A 15,669-nucleotide genomic window follows, 5' to 3' on the forward strand; every position below is an offset into this window, starting at 1 on the left:
TGGCTTGAATTCAGTGTTTGGGGGTCATCTGACAAACTGTCTCTGGCCACTAGACCCAAAAAGAACAATCTTACTTTCATCAGTCCACAAAATGTTGCGCCATTTCTCTTTAGGCCAGTCAATGTGCTCTTTGGCAAATTGTAACCTCTTCAGCACATCTCTTTTTTTCAACAGTGGGACTTTGCGGGGGCTTCTTGCAGATTCCTCCCTTCTTCTCACAGGTAACTTTAGACCTTCTTTGACCTTCCTGGAGCTGATTGTTGGCTGAGTCCTTGCCATTTTGGCTATTCTTCTATCCATTCGAATGGTAGTTTTTCACTTTCTTCCACGTCTTTCAGGTTTTGGTTGTCATTTTAAAGCATTTACGATCATTTTAGCTGAGCAGCCTATAATTTTCTGCACTTCTTTATATGTTTTCCCCTCTCAAATCAACTTTTTAATCAAGGTACGCTGTTCTTCTGAACAATGTCTGGAATGACCCATTTTCCTCAGAATGTCAGAGAAAAATGCACTGTAACCAGCATGTACAACATTTGCTGCCTTCCTTCCTAAATAAGGGCAATAATTGCCACCTGTTTTTCAAAGAATGAATGACCTCACTAATAGAACTCCACACTGCTATTATTTTGAACATGCCCCTTTCAATTAGTGATTCAATTACACAGAATCAGCAGCATGCATGTCATGACTGTTGGGTCTGTTGGATTTCTATTACTCTACTACACCTGCTAGTAAATTATTTGCCATGAAGAAATATCATTTCTACCAAAAACAGTGATTGATCAGGTTAGTGATGTCTGACTGCTATTATGTGAGATGGGGAAACAGCTCTCATTGTTTGAACACTGTGTGGAAGTAAATTAATGTTTTGACTGACATTCTGTAGTTTAGCCAGAAGATGTCACTGTTTTTCTAACACAGCCTCAGACTGCATAGATATTTGTATATTCATGAAGAGGTGGGGTTTTGCACACAGAGTTGGAGAGAACAGGAAGGAGAGAGAGAAGCCATGTTTTGGAGCATGGTGAATAAGGGGCCATGTGAGCTGAGAATCTGATGACATCCAGGTGTGAAAGCGTCCCTCAGTAACCAGAGATTGTTGCCAGGAATGCTGATGAGATTGTTGCCAGGAAGCTGATGAGATTGCTGCCAGGAATGCTGATGAGATTTCTGCCAGGAAGGCTGATGAGAGCAGAGGAACTAAGCAACATATACAGCAAGACCGCATGCTTGTTGGAGAGACATTTGTTCTGTTCAGAGTTACCAGCAGATTATAAGCAGACCCGGGTCGGTAAGATCGTGCACGCACCTCATTTCAGTATTGGCGCCTTGAGACTGAGTCCAGGCCTATAGTTAGTTAGTTAGGGTCTCTGTTTGTGTCAGGCCACAAGTGTTGTTACTGATTATTGGAAGGACTCCACAACTTAAAGTGACATTTCACATTGGAGAGCTGATAAAATCCTACAAACTCAAGCCAGACTGGCGTTTTGCTCAGAAAGAATACTCAGGCACATGCTACAGGACCAATTATGGGAGGGGGAATACTGTAGATTTGTGTAAGATTGTAAGCTGTTGTGCTGCACCACAGGCTAGCCCATACTGTACACCCATACACTGATTCCTGCTCTTTTAGGGTAATAACAGGTAAGGTGTGGCAGCTTATTTGTGCCCGCCAGTAGGTAAATTACTTCACTTTCTACCTTCATCCATCAGAAGGCGCCATGCTGTGCAGCACAAGGGTCTCAGCCTTTGGGCTGGGTGTATGTAAATTTATTGTAGGTTTCCAGCATTTGTGGTTGTGCTTATTTGCCACATCTAAGTAAAATTCTGTTGTGGCAAAAGCTGGTGTTGGGGTTGCTTTCCTCGTTCGTGACTTCACTGTATCCTGGGGAGCCCACCGCGGTACATGGCTTACAACTTGGCGTAGTTGGCAGGATACAGTGACTGTTATGGACGGGAATGCGGTGGGAGATCCCCGGCGCCAATGGCACCGGTCCAGGACCCAGCTCAGGGTGCGCCGGTGCAAGGCCAAGTTGCCCCAACACCGCTGATACAGCTTGCCCCCGCCCTGCCCGTACCAGTAGGGTACATTCCCATGGGGGTGCTGTTGAGTCACCTGCCAAAATTTGACGGTAAAAATATGACGTTGCAGGACTGGACTGAAAGAGTGCGAAGTGCGGTTAGAATGTGTAACCTGACATCTGAGCTGAGGGCAGAGGTTGCATTGGGGGCTCTAGAGGGTGACGTCAGACGGACAGTAATGGTAAGGCCCGAATCTGAGAGAGGCACCCTAGAGAAAATCTTCTCCCTGCTGGAGAAAGCCCAAGGGGGGCATGCTAAAGTAGTGCAGCTGCGGAGCCACTTCAACTGACCACAGCAAGAGGGCGAGACCCTGATGCAGTACTCCAATGCCCTAAAGGAGACGCTAAATGAAATACAGCGGCGAGATCCAGAGGCCATGGGAGCTTTCCGGGAGGTGGACCAGCTACTATGAGACCAGTTCATAGTGGGGCTCTCCAACAAGTTCTTACAGGACAAATTGCAAGAGATGACCCGGACGGTGCCCAACATGACATTCTACAGAATCTACTTAGCCGCCGTGGAGAGAGAGGAGGAGTGCATACCTGTGGCGGCGAGAATAGTGAGTAGTACCCATGCTGCAAGAGGTCAGTCTGCATCTGACGACTCAGAATCCTTAAAGGATGTGGTCCAGGACCTGCGGACAGAATTAAGAGAACTTCGGCTGGAAGTGTCCCAGATGAAGGCAGAATCTCCCCGGTCTCCGGAAATGACCTCAGCACCTCGCGCCACTCCACTCAGGATAACTCAGCTGCGGGGGCACATCAAAAGGGGACCCCTCTGTTGGGCTTGTCGACAGTACGGCCACATGGCCAGAGAGTGCCCAGAACAGATGAAGTCAGAGCCGACGTTAAACTTCTGACCACCACAGTAGCTGGGCGTCCTGCGGCAGTATACCAGAAGCTAAGCCCTAAGCATGAGGAACACGACCTGTATGCCAGCAGCCCCGTTATGGAAGCCGAGTTGGAAGGCCAGAAGGTACGCTGCCTAGTTGATACAGGGTCGGAGTGCACCCTTATGCCTCTGGAGTTCTTCAAAAGACACTTTGGATATATGATGGACCCGGAAGACGGAGCGTCATCAAGCTGAAGGCTGCCAATAACAGAGAGATGGACGTCCGAGGAATAGTCTGGATGCGGGTCCGGCTGTGTGGGCAAGATTTCAGCAAGAAGGGGGTCGTGCTGGTGGATCATTCGTCCCGGAGAGGGATGGACGTGACACTAGGTATGAACATGCTGAGGGACCTAGACCATCAACTTTATGCCAAAGAAGGGCCGAGGTATTGGCAACGGGCCACCACACACCGGCCAACCCAGAAGGGTCTACAGCAGGTGGTGAGGAGCTGTAGTCTGGAAAAGGGCGACATGTCCGGTCGACCGATTGGACATGTGAGGGTGCCGCGGAGGACCCCGGTGAAGATCCCGCCTCGACATGAGCGAATATTGATGCTGCCGGGACTGGATGACGACTGAATGGACTGGAGGTCCTGATTGAGCCCGCTTACCAAGAAGAAATGCAGACTCATCCACTGGTAGCCCGGGCCCTCGCTATTGTGAAGGATGGATGTGTGCCTGTACGCTGCCTCAACATTGAAGACTGTGAGTTAACCGTTCCTGGGAATACCTTGCTTGCCAAAGTTTATGTGTCTGAAGGGGATATTCCTCGATGGAGGAGCTTCACGCTACGGGCAGATAGGAGATCAGCCTGGACCTATGCTGTAGAGGTCCATCAAAGGGAGACCCCGACAGCGGAGTGGAACGGTCGAGTGATCATGGCCTGGATAGGGGTGGACTGCAAGATCCTGACTCCAGGACAACAGAAGTTGCTGGAAGACACCGTTTGGGAGTTTCAGGAGGCCTTCTCGAGACATGATGAGGACTTCGGGTGTGCCTCCACCATCGAACACAAAATCCCCACCGGCAATGCTGCACCGATCAGGGAACATTACCTGCAAATCCCGCATAAAATGTACCAGGAGGTAAAGGATATGGTGGCCAGCATGTTGGAAAACCAGGTGATCCAGGAAAGTCAAAGTCCTTGGGCTGCTCCAGTAGTCTTGGTGCGAAAGAAAGATGGGAGTCTCCGTTTCTGCGTGGATTATCGGAAGATGAATGCCCAGACCACCCGGGATGCCTGCCCCCTTCCGCGGATTGAGGAGTCATTGTCCGCCCTGAGTCATGCGAAGTTCTTCTCGACTCTTGACCTGGCCAGTGGGTATTGGCAGGTACTGGTGGCCAAGAAGGACAAAGCGAAGACGGCCTTCATCCTACCTATGGGTCTCTACAAGTTCAACCGGATGCCATTCGGCCTGTCCAATGCCCCAGGAACATTTCAGCGGTTGATGGAGCATTGTCTGGGAGATCTCAGCTTCGAGTCTGTATTAATATACCTGGATGACGTAGCAGTGTTTGGGGCCTCTTTTCAGGATCACCTCCAGAAACTGCGACAGGTCTTAGGACGGCTGCGAGACCATGGGCTCAAAATCAAGTCCAAGAAGTGCCAACTGTTTCGACAGCAGATAGAGTATTTGGGACATTTGGTCACCCAGGAGGGGGTAAAGCCAACCCCGGACAAGGTGGAGGCCATCCAGAAGTGGCCCCAGCCGAGTACACTACGAAAGGTGCGGGCGTTCATTGGACTGGCCGGCTACTACAGGAGGTTTATACCCAAGTTTGCTCATTTGGTGGGCCCGTTAAATGAGTTATAAGGGGCACTGCAGGGGGCCCAAAGAATCGTCCCTCGAGTGGGAACCCCAGCAACAAGGGGCCTTTGAAGCAGTAAAAGGGGCGCTGATCAGTGCCCCGATTCTGGCTTATGCGCAGTTCGACACCCCATTCCTGCTGTACGCTGTCGGAAGTCTACATGGTCTGGGGGCTGTGTTATCCCAAGTCCAGGATGGACGTGAGAGAGTCATTGCCTATGGCAGCCGGGCTCTGAGGGAGTCAGAGCGCAACCCCGACAACTACAGCTCCTTTAAATTGGAACTACTGGCACTGGTGTGGGCCATGACTGAAAAGTTCGTGGAGTACCTGACTGGTGCAGAGGTGACTGTGATGACGGACAACAACCCGTTAGCACATCTGGAAAATGCCAAACGCGGGAGCAGAGGTGGTTGGCTCGCCTTTCTAAGTACCAATACCACATCAAGTTCCGGTCAGGTAGGGAGAACAGCAACGCTGACCCATTCTCCCGCGTCCCTGTAGGGTTGTCAGCTCAGAGTGCCGATGAGGAGCTAGAGGACACTGAAATTCCTGACCTTGGTCGATTACCCATGTTCCAGGACGTGGCACATTCAAGTGGGGTGGTGTCCGGGATGCCATTGGTGCTGGGAAAGACATTGGCTGATTGGGAGAGGGTCCAGGATAGCTGCCCGGACCTGTGGAAAGTGAAAGAATGGGTCTGGACCAAGATCTGGCCTCGGTCAGAAGAGCGGGCTCGTCTGACTCCAGGAGGGCCAAAAGTTGTTGAGGCAGTGGGATAAGCTAACTGTTACCCAGGGCCTCCTGTGTCGGACCATATACTTGCAGTCAGAGTTGCAGTACCGGCGACAGATTGTCATCCCCATGTCATTGGGACCGGAGGCTGCCCGGGAGGCCCATGAGAGGGGTGCCCATTTTGGGAGCGATAAACCGTTCAAGTGGCTCCAACGGCTCGTGTACTGTGCCGATTTGGCAGACATGGTGGCCGAGACATGTCTTAAGTGTCGGCCCTGTGGGCTGAGTAAGAGTACTGAACAGCGGGCTCCTGTCCAGGCCATCCGGACATCAGCACCCCTAGAGCTCCTTATGATCGATTATGTGCAGATTGGGTACTCTACCTCGGGACACTCGTACTGTCTAGTCATGACATATCATTTCACAAAGTATGCGGTGGCTGTACCCACCGGAGACCAGACGGCAGAGTCGGCCTCTGAAGTGGTCTTCAAACACTTTATACAGGTGTTCGGGTGCCCACAGAGAATACATTCGGATCAGGGGGCATGTTTTCAGGGTACTCTAATGAATGAGTTGTACCAACTGTACGTGATCGAATGTTCCCCCACCACCCCGTATCACCCCCAGGGAAAAGGGGCATGTGAGCGGTTCAACCGTACCTTGCTCCAGATGCTGTGGACTCTGGAGGACCGTCAAAAAGCTTGGTGACCCGAATACCTAGCTGAAGTGATGTGGGCCTATAATACCAGGGTACACAGTACCACATATGCTCATGTTTGGGAGAGCCGGACGGGAGATTGAAGATCTCCACATGCCCGATCCGATGGAGCCACCACCAAGAAATACTACTGCCTGGGTGCAAGAGCACTGCCGCCGGCTGAGAGCAATCCACAAGGTTGTGGGGGAGCGCCTTAGACAAGTGGTATACCCCAATCCAAGACCAGTGCAGAAGGAGGGGTATGCCCCGGGTGATTGGGTGATAGTCAAAGCCAAGCGGCCATCTGGAAAGTTGGATGGGTGGTGGGAGGCGGTTCCTTACACGGTGAAGAGGAGGGTAGACCCTGCCATCCCGGTCTATGAGGTTGAGCCAATAGGGACTGGGGGGCCCTCACAAAACTTGCACCGTAACATGTTGAGGCATTGTAATTTTGATGAACCAGTGTGCGTGGAGGGGATCCTCCTGCTCAGAGTACTGAGGAAATCCCCTTAGAGGAGGGGGAGGAATGGTGGGTTGTCCCTGCCCCGGTACCCACAGAGGCTCCAACCATAGCAAGTTTGCCACCAAGGGAAAGTGTTGAGCAGTCGGCAGCTCCTCTCCCATTAAATGTGCCTGACGTCCCCAGTGCTTCTGAGCCTGTCACTCTACGAAGGTCATCAAAGCCCAATGCTGTTGTGCCCCCACAGCGTTATGCCCAGAATAAGTTTGTATGGGGAGGGTTGCCGAGGACGGCAACCTCTAGTGGGGTGGCATGTGAGATGGGGAAACAGCTCTCATTGTTTGAACACTGTGTGGAAGTAAATTAATATTTTGACTGACATTCTGCAGTTTAGCCACAAGATGTCACTGTTTTTCTAACACAGCCTCAGACTGCATAGATATTTGTATATTCATGAAGAGGTGGGGTTTTGCACACAGAGTTGGAGAGAGAGAAGCCATGTTTTGGAGCATGGTGAATAAGGGGCCGTGTGAGCTGAGAATCTGATGACATCCAGGTGTGAAAGCGTCCCTCAGTAACCAGAGATTGCTGCCAGGAATGCTGATGAGATTGCTGCCAGGAAGCTGATGAGATTGCTGCCAGGAAGCTGATGAGATTGCTGCCAGGAATGCTGATGAGATTGCTGCCAGGAAGGCTGATGAGAGCAGAGGAACTAAGCAACATGTACTGCAAGACTGCATGCTTGTTGGAGAGACATTTGTTCTGTTCAGAGTCACCAGCGGATGCAAAGCAGACCCGGGTCGGTAAGATCGTGCATGCACCTCATTTCAGTGTTGGCGCCTTGAGACTGAGTCCAGGCCTATAGTTAGTTAGTTAGGGCCTCTGTTTGTGTCAGGCCACAAGTGTTGTTACTGATTATTGGAAGGACCCTACAACTTAAAGTGACATTTCACATTGGAGAGCTGATAAAATCCTACAAACTCAAGCCAGACTGGCGTTTTGCTCAGAAAGAATACTCAGGCACGTACTACAGGACCAGTTATGGGAGGGGGAATACTGTAGATTTGTGTAAGATTGTAAGCTGTTGTGCTGCACCCCGGGCTAGCCCATACTGTACACCCATACACTGATTCCTGCTCTTTTAGGGTAATAACAGGTAAGGTGTGGCAGCTTATTTGTGCCCGCCAGTAGGTATATTACTTCACTTTCTACCTTCATCCATCAGAAGGCGCCGTGCTGTGCAGTACAAGGGTCTCAGCCTTTGGGCTGGGTGTATGTAAGTTTATTGTAGGTTTCCAGCATTTGTGGTTGTGCTTATTTGCCACATCTAAGTAAAATTCTGTTGTGGCAAAAGCTAGTGTTGGGGTTGCTTTCCTCACTCGTGACTTCACTGTATCCTGGGGAGCCCACCCCGGTACACGGCTTATCATTATATTGAACACAACTGTAGCATTGGCACTTTACCTAGCGGATTTAAATGTAAAAATTAAAAAAAAGTAAGGCTTTTTATTGCAGAAGAGACACACAATGGATACTAAGATGCATGCAGTTATGTTATCCCATGCCAGTCAAAATGCCTGAGGACTGGAACCCAAAAGAACCCTGCTGTCTTTAGCTCTGTGTCATGTCATATTTATAATATTGGGTTTGTTATAAAAAGCTATCTCCTCTTTTGTGGCAGGTTAGATGGACTATTTTAACCTTGTATGTCATACTATCAACTGTTAGTAGCCAGGCCAAGTAACAATCATCTCATGGGTGACCTACAGTAAGTAAGGGCTCATTCACACTTGACTGTTTTTCCAACTCTTGCCAAACTCCCCTATAGCGTTTGACAAGCGTTGGTCCGGCGTTTGCGGAGCGTTTTTAACGCTCCGCAAACGCCGCATGCGTGGTTTAGCGGCGGCTGCTAGGCGTTTGCCAAGCATTAAAAATGCCCCACAAACGTCTATAATGAAGTTTGAATGGTGTTAATGCCCCACAACCGCGCCGCAACCGCATCCCAACTGCACCGCAAACTGAGCGGCACCATAGATTTGAATAGGAGGCTTCAACTCCTCCTGACTCGACCAGAGGCGTCCATTTTGCCGTGATGCAACGCGATGCTAACGCTCCCGTTTGAACAGCACCATGTGCTGCAATGTGCAGAATTTTCCCAGGCATTTGGGAAACTGTAAAAATGCTTCCGAAACGCCTGTCTGCCACTTGCTAACAAGGCAAGTTGATGGTGAGGTCTTATGCCTCTCATGTTGATTAAAAAGCTAGTGTTTTGTAGCTAAAATACATACATTTAAAGCTGAACAGGACCCATCAATTAAAAGTGGAACTTTATTCAGAAAATTAAGTTCGATAGATCACTTCATATTGGTCCCTTTTGCAGGTATAGCTATGTAAAACATTAAAACTAAGTGCCTATACTGTTTAAAATCCAGTAATGCACTTGCTTGCCCTACTCTGAACATGCTCTAGCTCTCTATTCTCAGCACTGTGCTTAAAATCAGAGCCAATAGAGGCCCATCAGCTGACAGCTTTAATATTTACTGTTGCTCAAGGGGAAAGACCCAGATGGTGCTGAGGGAACACACACAAGGGAGGGAGTAAAGAAAAGCAGAAGAGCTGACAGGACAAACCCTGCTGCCATATATATATCATCTTTGCTGGATTCCCTGATATCTCTGTGAACCTACACAGACTATCCATATTATTCTCTTTCTTTCTAAGTTGGAAACCATTTTTTCACTCAAGTGGATCCTGTAAATAGACTCATCCCAGTTTATTGTGTTCTTATAGGTTTCTCTATAAGCTTGCTTAGATTGTGCAAGTTTTGACCTTCTATCTCACACAATATTTCTCTTAAACGTTTGTGCATTGATTATTATTGTTGGTAACGAGAGATATTGTATGGGATCTTTATAGTACAGTATAACTAAATTAAAAAATTATTAAGGCTTTTGTAGGATCACTTGCAACACTTTTTCATTTTTCTTTTTTTCTTTTTTGCATTTAATATGCAAAACTTTTATTTTTATTTTTTCACTTATTGTTTTTAGTCCCTACTTATCTTTGCTCCTTATTATTTATATCCTAGCTATTTAGGCAGCTAATGGTGGTATTTATTTTCCTGCCAAAAGCAGACCCTCATCTCCATGATTAAGTCCCCAGGGCAGGGAAAAATATGTTGGGGACGTGGCCTGGATGAATCCAAATGAGGCTGCTTTTATTTGCTGACCACTTGGGCTGGGCAAAGTGTGCAGCACCTAGGCTGTCTCTTCCTATTTTTGCAGCATGCTTCGGGTCTAGACAGACCTCTCCTCAGCCTGCACCCTCACTAGTCAGCGGCATCTGACCTTGATAGCCTGAGCGGGGACCCTTAGAGTGTTACTAAACCCAGGACCCTGCATTCACTGTATATGGTCTCCCACAGTACACAGAACATGGAAGTGCAATTATTTTAGTAAAAATAAATTTTCTCATCAGCAGTATATATCAGTCTTGCGACTTCTATCAATGTCCAGCTGAGCACTGGTTAATCTTGTAGGATGATTTTTCATTCTCCTCTGACTGTCCTATGAGGCTGCATGACCCCTGACCCTCTGTCTGGACAGTGCGGATTGGCCTTGTGCTGATCACATGCACCCTCCCAAGAAAAAGAAAAAAACTCTCTAGCAGTCACATCAAACTGAGTGTGCAGAGTGTACCCAAGGCTGTGTTCTATCAGGAGATTATATGGGGAACCTGGAAGAAGGGGAGGATCAGAAAAGACAGAATCAAACATCCTTTTTACACAATGAAGATTATTAACCCCTTAAGTTCCACAGTGAGTATAACAAGCATGCTTTACTGCATATACAGACTGATTTTACTGTTGTAGGTTTAGTAACACTTTAAGCATTTATCGTCTGCTGCCCAGGAAACAAAAAACAGTGTTAAACTTACAAGGATAGTGTCTTATCTTATCTCCCTGAAATTCTATCATTTCTCCCTCATCAGCAGCCTGTAAAGCTTCTGTCAGCTTACCTCTCTACTCTCTCTACCTCCAAGACATACAATTAAGGCTGGAAATGTACATATTTTAATTAGAGAAAGTGACATATAGTTTCTGAGAACAAGGAAAGGGAGAGAGTTTCCAGTAAGGAAGTGACTGCTCTGGGCTTCAACAAAATGGCAGCCTTCAGCAAGAAGAAACAGGAGCAATGCTGGAGTCACCACACACACTAATTTTGGTACATTAATTATTAGGGCTCATTCATACCATGGTGTAGAGACATCAGTTTTTCTGCACACAGAATCAATTGTTCTCTATGTGCCCTGTTCACACCACAATACTAGTATCACAAGCAGATTTTTTTCTGTGCAGGAATGTGTGCAATGCGTATAAACCTTATTGACACGCACATAAAAACTGATGTAAACTGATGTCTCTGCAAGTGAAATCAGTGCATCAGTTTCCATCAGTTTTTCTGCACGTATGGTGTAAACAAGGCCTTAATGTTGAATGTTTTGTTAAAGAACATTCATTATTATCGAAGTGCTATAGGCAAAGTTCCGCTTTAACTGTTTCCCAAGGCATGTTGTGCTTCATAACTGCCACATCTGCTTGTGCTCTCCAACGATCAAACTATCAAATGGCTGGAGTCATAACTGACTACTTGCAAAGCACCATGTCAACTGCAGATCAAACAGAGTCTAAGATGGCAGGTTCCTTAGCTTTAAGGAATGGGAGGGGTTTAGTTCCACTTTAACCTCCTTGGCGGTGTTCCCGAGTGTAGCTCGGGGTAGAATTTCTATACCAAGAACGGTAACCCCGAGCTACACTCGGGCTTACTATGCAGCGTTCTCTTGGGGTCCCTGCAGCACTTACCTTGTCCTTCGCTCCCACGATGTGTCCCCTGCAGCGTCCCCGTCCATCTCCTCCGGCGGATGCCGGCATCTGACTTCCGTCGGAACGTTCGGGCGGCGGAACCGGCGGGAAATTTGAAATTTTTAAAAAATGACATTTTTACTGTCATTGCTTTTTCACTGCATTTCACATACATTGTGTCCCCACTGCTTTGTCCAGCGCCCTGCCTGCATTTTGACTGTTCTTTCTGCCTGGAAACTTAGAAAAGTCCATGGCGGCCAAAAAGCGTTACATCAAAAGCGGTTTTAGAACAGCGATAGTAAATCAGAACCACTTGCAGAATTGAGTGATAATGATTTGTGGGGAAATTCGTCATCAGACACTGAAAACGATTTTGCGACTTTGCTCAGCGATGTACGAATTTGCCTCTGTATTTCAAATTTCAGTGTTTTTGGTTTGATTATATTATTGAATTAAATTTATTATTATTATATTATTATTTTTTATGATTATTTATTAAATTATAATTTATGATTTCGTGTTTCAAGTTTTATCATATCCGGAATGTTTAATAGACTCTTTTTCGGATAGATTTCAGTGAGTTATTCCTAAAAATTACAGCCTACAATTAAAAACTACATATTTCCATGCAAAAAAATGGTACCGCTTTCAGCACAAAATTCCTGACATGATCATACCGCCAGGGAGGTTAAGAATGTCACTGCAGTTGTGAACATCAAGTCTATATTACATTTAGTTAAATATTGTAAAATGACTGATGTGTTTCCTAACAGTCCAAAACATTTGTGGCTTTGTAAACTAATCAATGCTCTAAACTGTAAAAAAACAACAACAAAAAAACAAAAACAAACTCTTGGTTATTGTGTGATATATGACAACATTATTTATTTATACTGAAGAGCCATAATGTTTATCTACTCATTGCACTGTAGTTTACACCTAAATATTCATTTGTTTTTTCATTCATTAGGTGCTTCAGGTCCAGTACTACTTGATGAGATGGGTGATCGAGATCTAAATCTGACTCTTCTCTACAGTTCTGTGGCAAAAAATAAAGTATGTAAATGATGCTGAAACAGGTTAGACATTAGAAAATGTTTTGTGTGAAGTTATAAAAGGAGAGAAATTACATGCAGTATCATCTTTGAGGTAGTATGTCTAGAATTATCCATGGACCAGGATTGTCACATCGTTGGTTTTTCAGTGTATGAAACAGTAGCAAACAAGGAGGAAAAACCAATAAATGTAAACAGTTGCATAAGAACAAGAGTATCCACTGACATAGCCCAATCCAGCTATTATTTTTCAGATCATGGAAAAGTGCACACATATATCTATGAGCCATTTTTAGACACTCTTGGGGTGAATCATTCTCAATTAAATAAATACTTTTCTGGGATGTCTTTTGTCTAGACTATTCTCTTTCCTGAACATAAGGATGGTGTTGGGGGGGGGGGGGGGTCTGTGCAGACCAGAAACAATATGTCACAGGTTGATTTATACATAAGTAGTAACAAATTCAGGCTGCCACCGAAGTGTTCAAAACAGTGTTAACATGTTTTCTTAGGCTGGTTCTTACAGTTTTGACTCTTCCCATAGATAATGCTTTCAACATTTACACTTGATCTAAAATTTTTTTAGTTATTGTAATGGCTTTCAACCAAAGTCCTATTCCAGGAAATAGCATGGAGGTTTCCATAAATTTCTTTGGGAAGACCATTGGAGTCCTGGGTAAGGATTCCTCTTTTTCCTATTAAGCAGCTCACTTGATTGGACTATCCCCCAGCCATGACACTTGACTGTTAGCTTGGTACTGGGTTCGTATAGTGCTATGCAGTTCTTGCCTTAATGTAATCTCAAAGCAGACATTTTGATTTATATAGATTCATTGGGGACACTAATAAACCTAAAAGAGTCCTGCCAGTGAGTGGTTGACCAATGGCAGTGCACAGCTTTATCCATTATTGGATAAGTCTAAAGACAGGAAGTCTTCAGTCACCAAATCCTAAGGGGTATTATACACCTACCACATTATGCTAATTTCAGCACCATTACCCTCACTGCCTCTACACTGAGTATTTTATACAGAAAAAGTACACTAACAGGTGGTGAATAAAGTTATATGACCACTCCCAGGGCCAGTTTGAAGTCTTAGCAGCCCATAAATGTTCAAGTACCCTAGATGGAACTACTTGCCAAGTAGTCCCACAAAGTGGTTCTTAAAGTGGTTCTAAAAGCTCAAGGTTTTTTACCTTAATGCATCCTATGCATTAAGGTAAAAAAAACCTTCTGGGTGCAGCCCCTCCCTTATACTTACCTGGGCCACATCTCGATCCAGCGATGTGCACAAGAGCACCTACTCACCCGGGTCTCTCTCTGCTCATCGTCTCTCACTGCTGTCAATCACTGCCAGTGAGCCCATGAGGAGAGAGCGTGGTCAAGCCACGCTCTCTATGTCAATGGACACACAGAGCATGGCTCAGGAGTAAGCCTGCTTGAGTACCCCCATAGCAAGAGATTTGGTACTGGGGCACCTGGCAGGGGGGAGGAGCCAGGACTGTCGACAGGGGACCCAAAAAAAAAGAGGATCGGGGCTGCTCTGTGCAAAACCACTGTATGGAGAAGGTAAGTACAATATGTTTGTTATTTTTTTTTTAATTATTTCCTTTAGAATCACTTTAAATTTGGTGTAAAATATGAAGTTTTTTTTACCTTCATGCATTTTATGCATGAAGGTAAAAAACCTTCTGTGTGCTACTCCCCCCACAGCCCCTCCTAATATTTACCTGAGCTCGGTCTCAATCCCACGATGTACAGGTAGCAGCAGCTCCCCCGGGTCTGTCTCTCCTCATTGGTTGAGACACAGCAGTGGGAGCCATTGGCTCCCATTACTGTCAATCACAGCCAGTAGGGAGAGAATGGGGGGAGGGTCTGAGATGCACTCTGTGTGTCTTAGGAGCACGCACCAGTGCATCCATAGTAAGCAGCTTGCTATAGGGGCGCTTGGCAGGGGGGAGGGACCAAAAATAGGGACCAGAGAAGAGGAGGATCGGGCCTGCCTTGTGCAAAATCATTACATAAGACAAGTAAGTATGATATGTTTGTTATTTTTTTTAAGCCTGAGCCTTTAATATCACTTTAATACTGAGACTGAATCTGAACCTGAAACCATTTAAATTTCAGTCTCTCCCAAAGCTGCAGTGGATACTTACCTTCTGTTCTCCAATTTTGCACCTTCCTATTGCGCTCCACTATTTCTGTCAGGTGTTATAGTTACATAGTTAGTCTGGCTGAAAAAAGACAAAAGTCCATCCAGTTCAACCATTAAAAAAAAAAAAGTTATAATCCTATACCCACAGTTGATCCAGAGGAAAAAAAAACCCAGCAATGCATGATCCAATTTGCTCCTGCAGGGAAAAGAAATCCTGAGGAAAGGTCTTTTCCAGGATGGGGGGGGAATGGACCAAAAATGTGTTTTCTTGATTACAGCCCAGTACTTAATACAATAAAAATTAAAGTGATGTTTTTCCACCTATGCTCAAGAATCCCTTGTTTAGCATTAGGTGTGTATTTAAGCCGATGATTTATTGACTGTGACTATGGTAAAGGGAGCCTTAGACAAATACTAGCACAAATCTTCTATTGATTTTCCAGATTACTCACAGCAATCAGTGAAGCACCTAATCAGTGGGTGCTGGCGTACCATGATATCTCCGAAATAGTTAGAAAAATCTAGGACCGAGGCTAAAGGCAGGCTCCAGGTTACTCTTATTTTTTCCCTGCAATGTGCCTGGATTGGAGTGGCATGCCAAGCAGCGTCTTTGATAAGGTATCTGAAATAAACAACTACCCCCTGTGCTTTTTGGAGAAGCAAGATACTGAAGAAAGTGATGCACCAATCCTTCCCCACAGCTGATGTCACACCCATCCCATGTGTGCTGTCCAAGCTGGTCAGTGACCGTTTCAGGATTACACACAGCGTCCCCAGCTCTTTGGATACAGTCAACAGCTGCATTGCTTCCATTGGTGGGTCTAGTAGGAAAGGGTTACAGTGACGGTGCCATTCTGTTTTGATGAGCATCACTTTCTTCAGTATCTTGTGAGTTTTTATCACTGCTATTCTATTAAAGGTTGTTTT

At 46.1% G+C, this 15,669-nt stretch overlaps 1 protein-coding gene across 2 annotated transcripts in view; it reads left to right on the top strand.

Moving 5' to 3' along the window:
• The window catches only part of GUCY2C (guanylate cyclase 2C), an 879,595-nt gene that overhangs the window by 187,658 nt on the left and 676,268 nt on the right, over positions 1-15,669 (top strand). For both annotated transcript variants that reach the window (XM_089687691.1, XM_089687690.1), the window contains one exon: positions 12,502-12,587. In XM_089687691.1, coding sequence (XP_089543817.1) covers positions 12,502-12,587 — 86 coding nt within the window. The remainder of the gene's footprint in view (positions 1-12,501; positions 12,588-15,669) is intronic.

This window comes from Staurois parvus, unplaced genomic scaffold, assembly GCF_062004578.1.
Source record: "Staurois parvus isolate SC_StPar_1 unplaced genomic scaffold, SC_StPar_1.0 ptg000436l, whole genome shotgun sequence".
NCBI lineage: Eukaryota > Metazoa > Chordata > Amphibia > Anura > Ranidae > Staurois > Staurois parvus.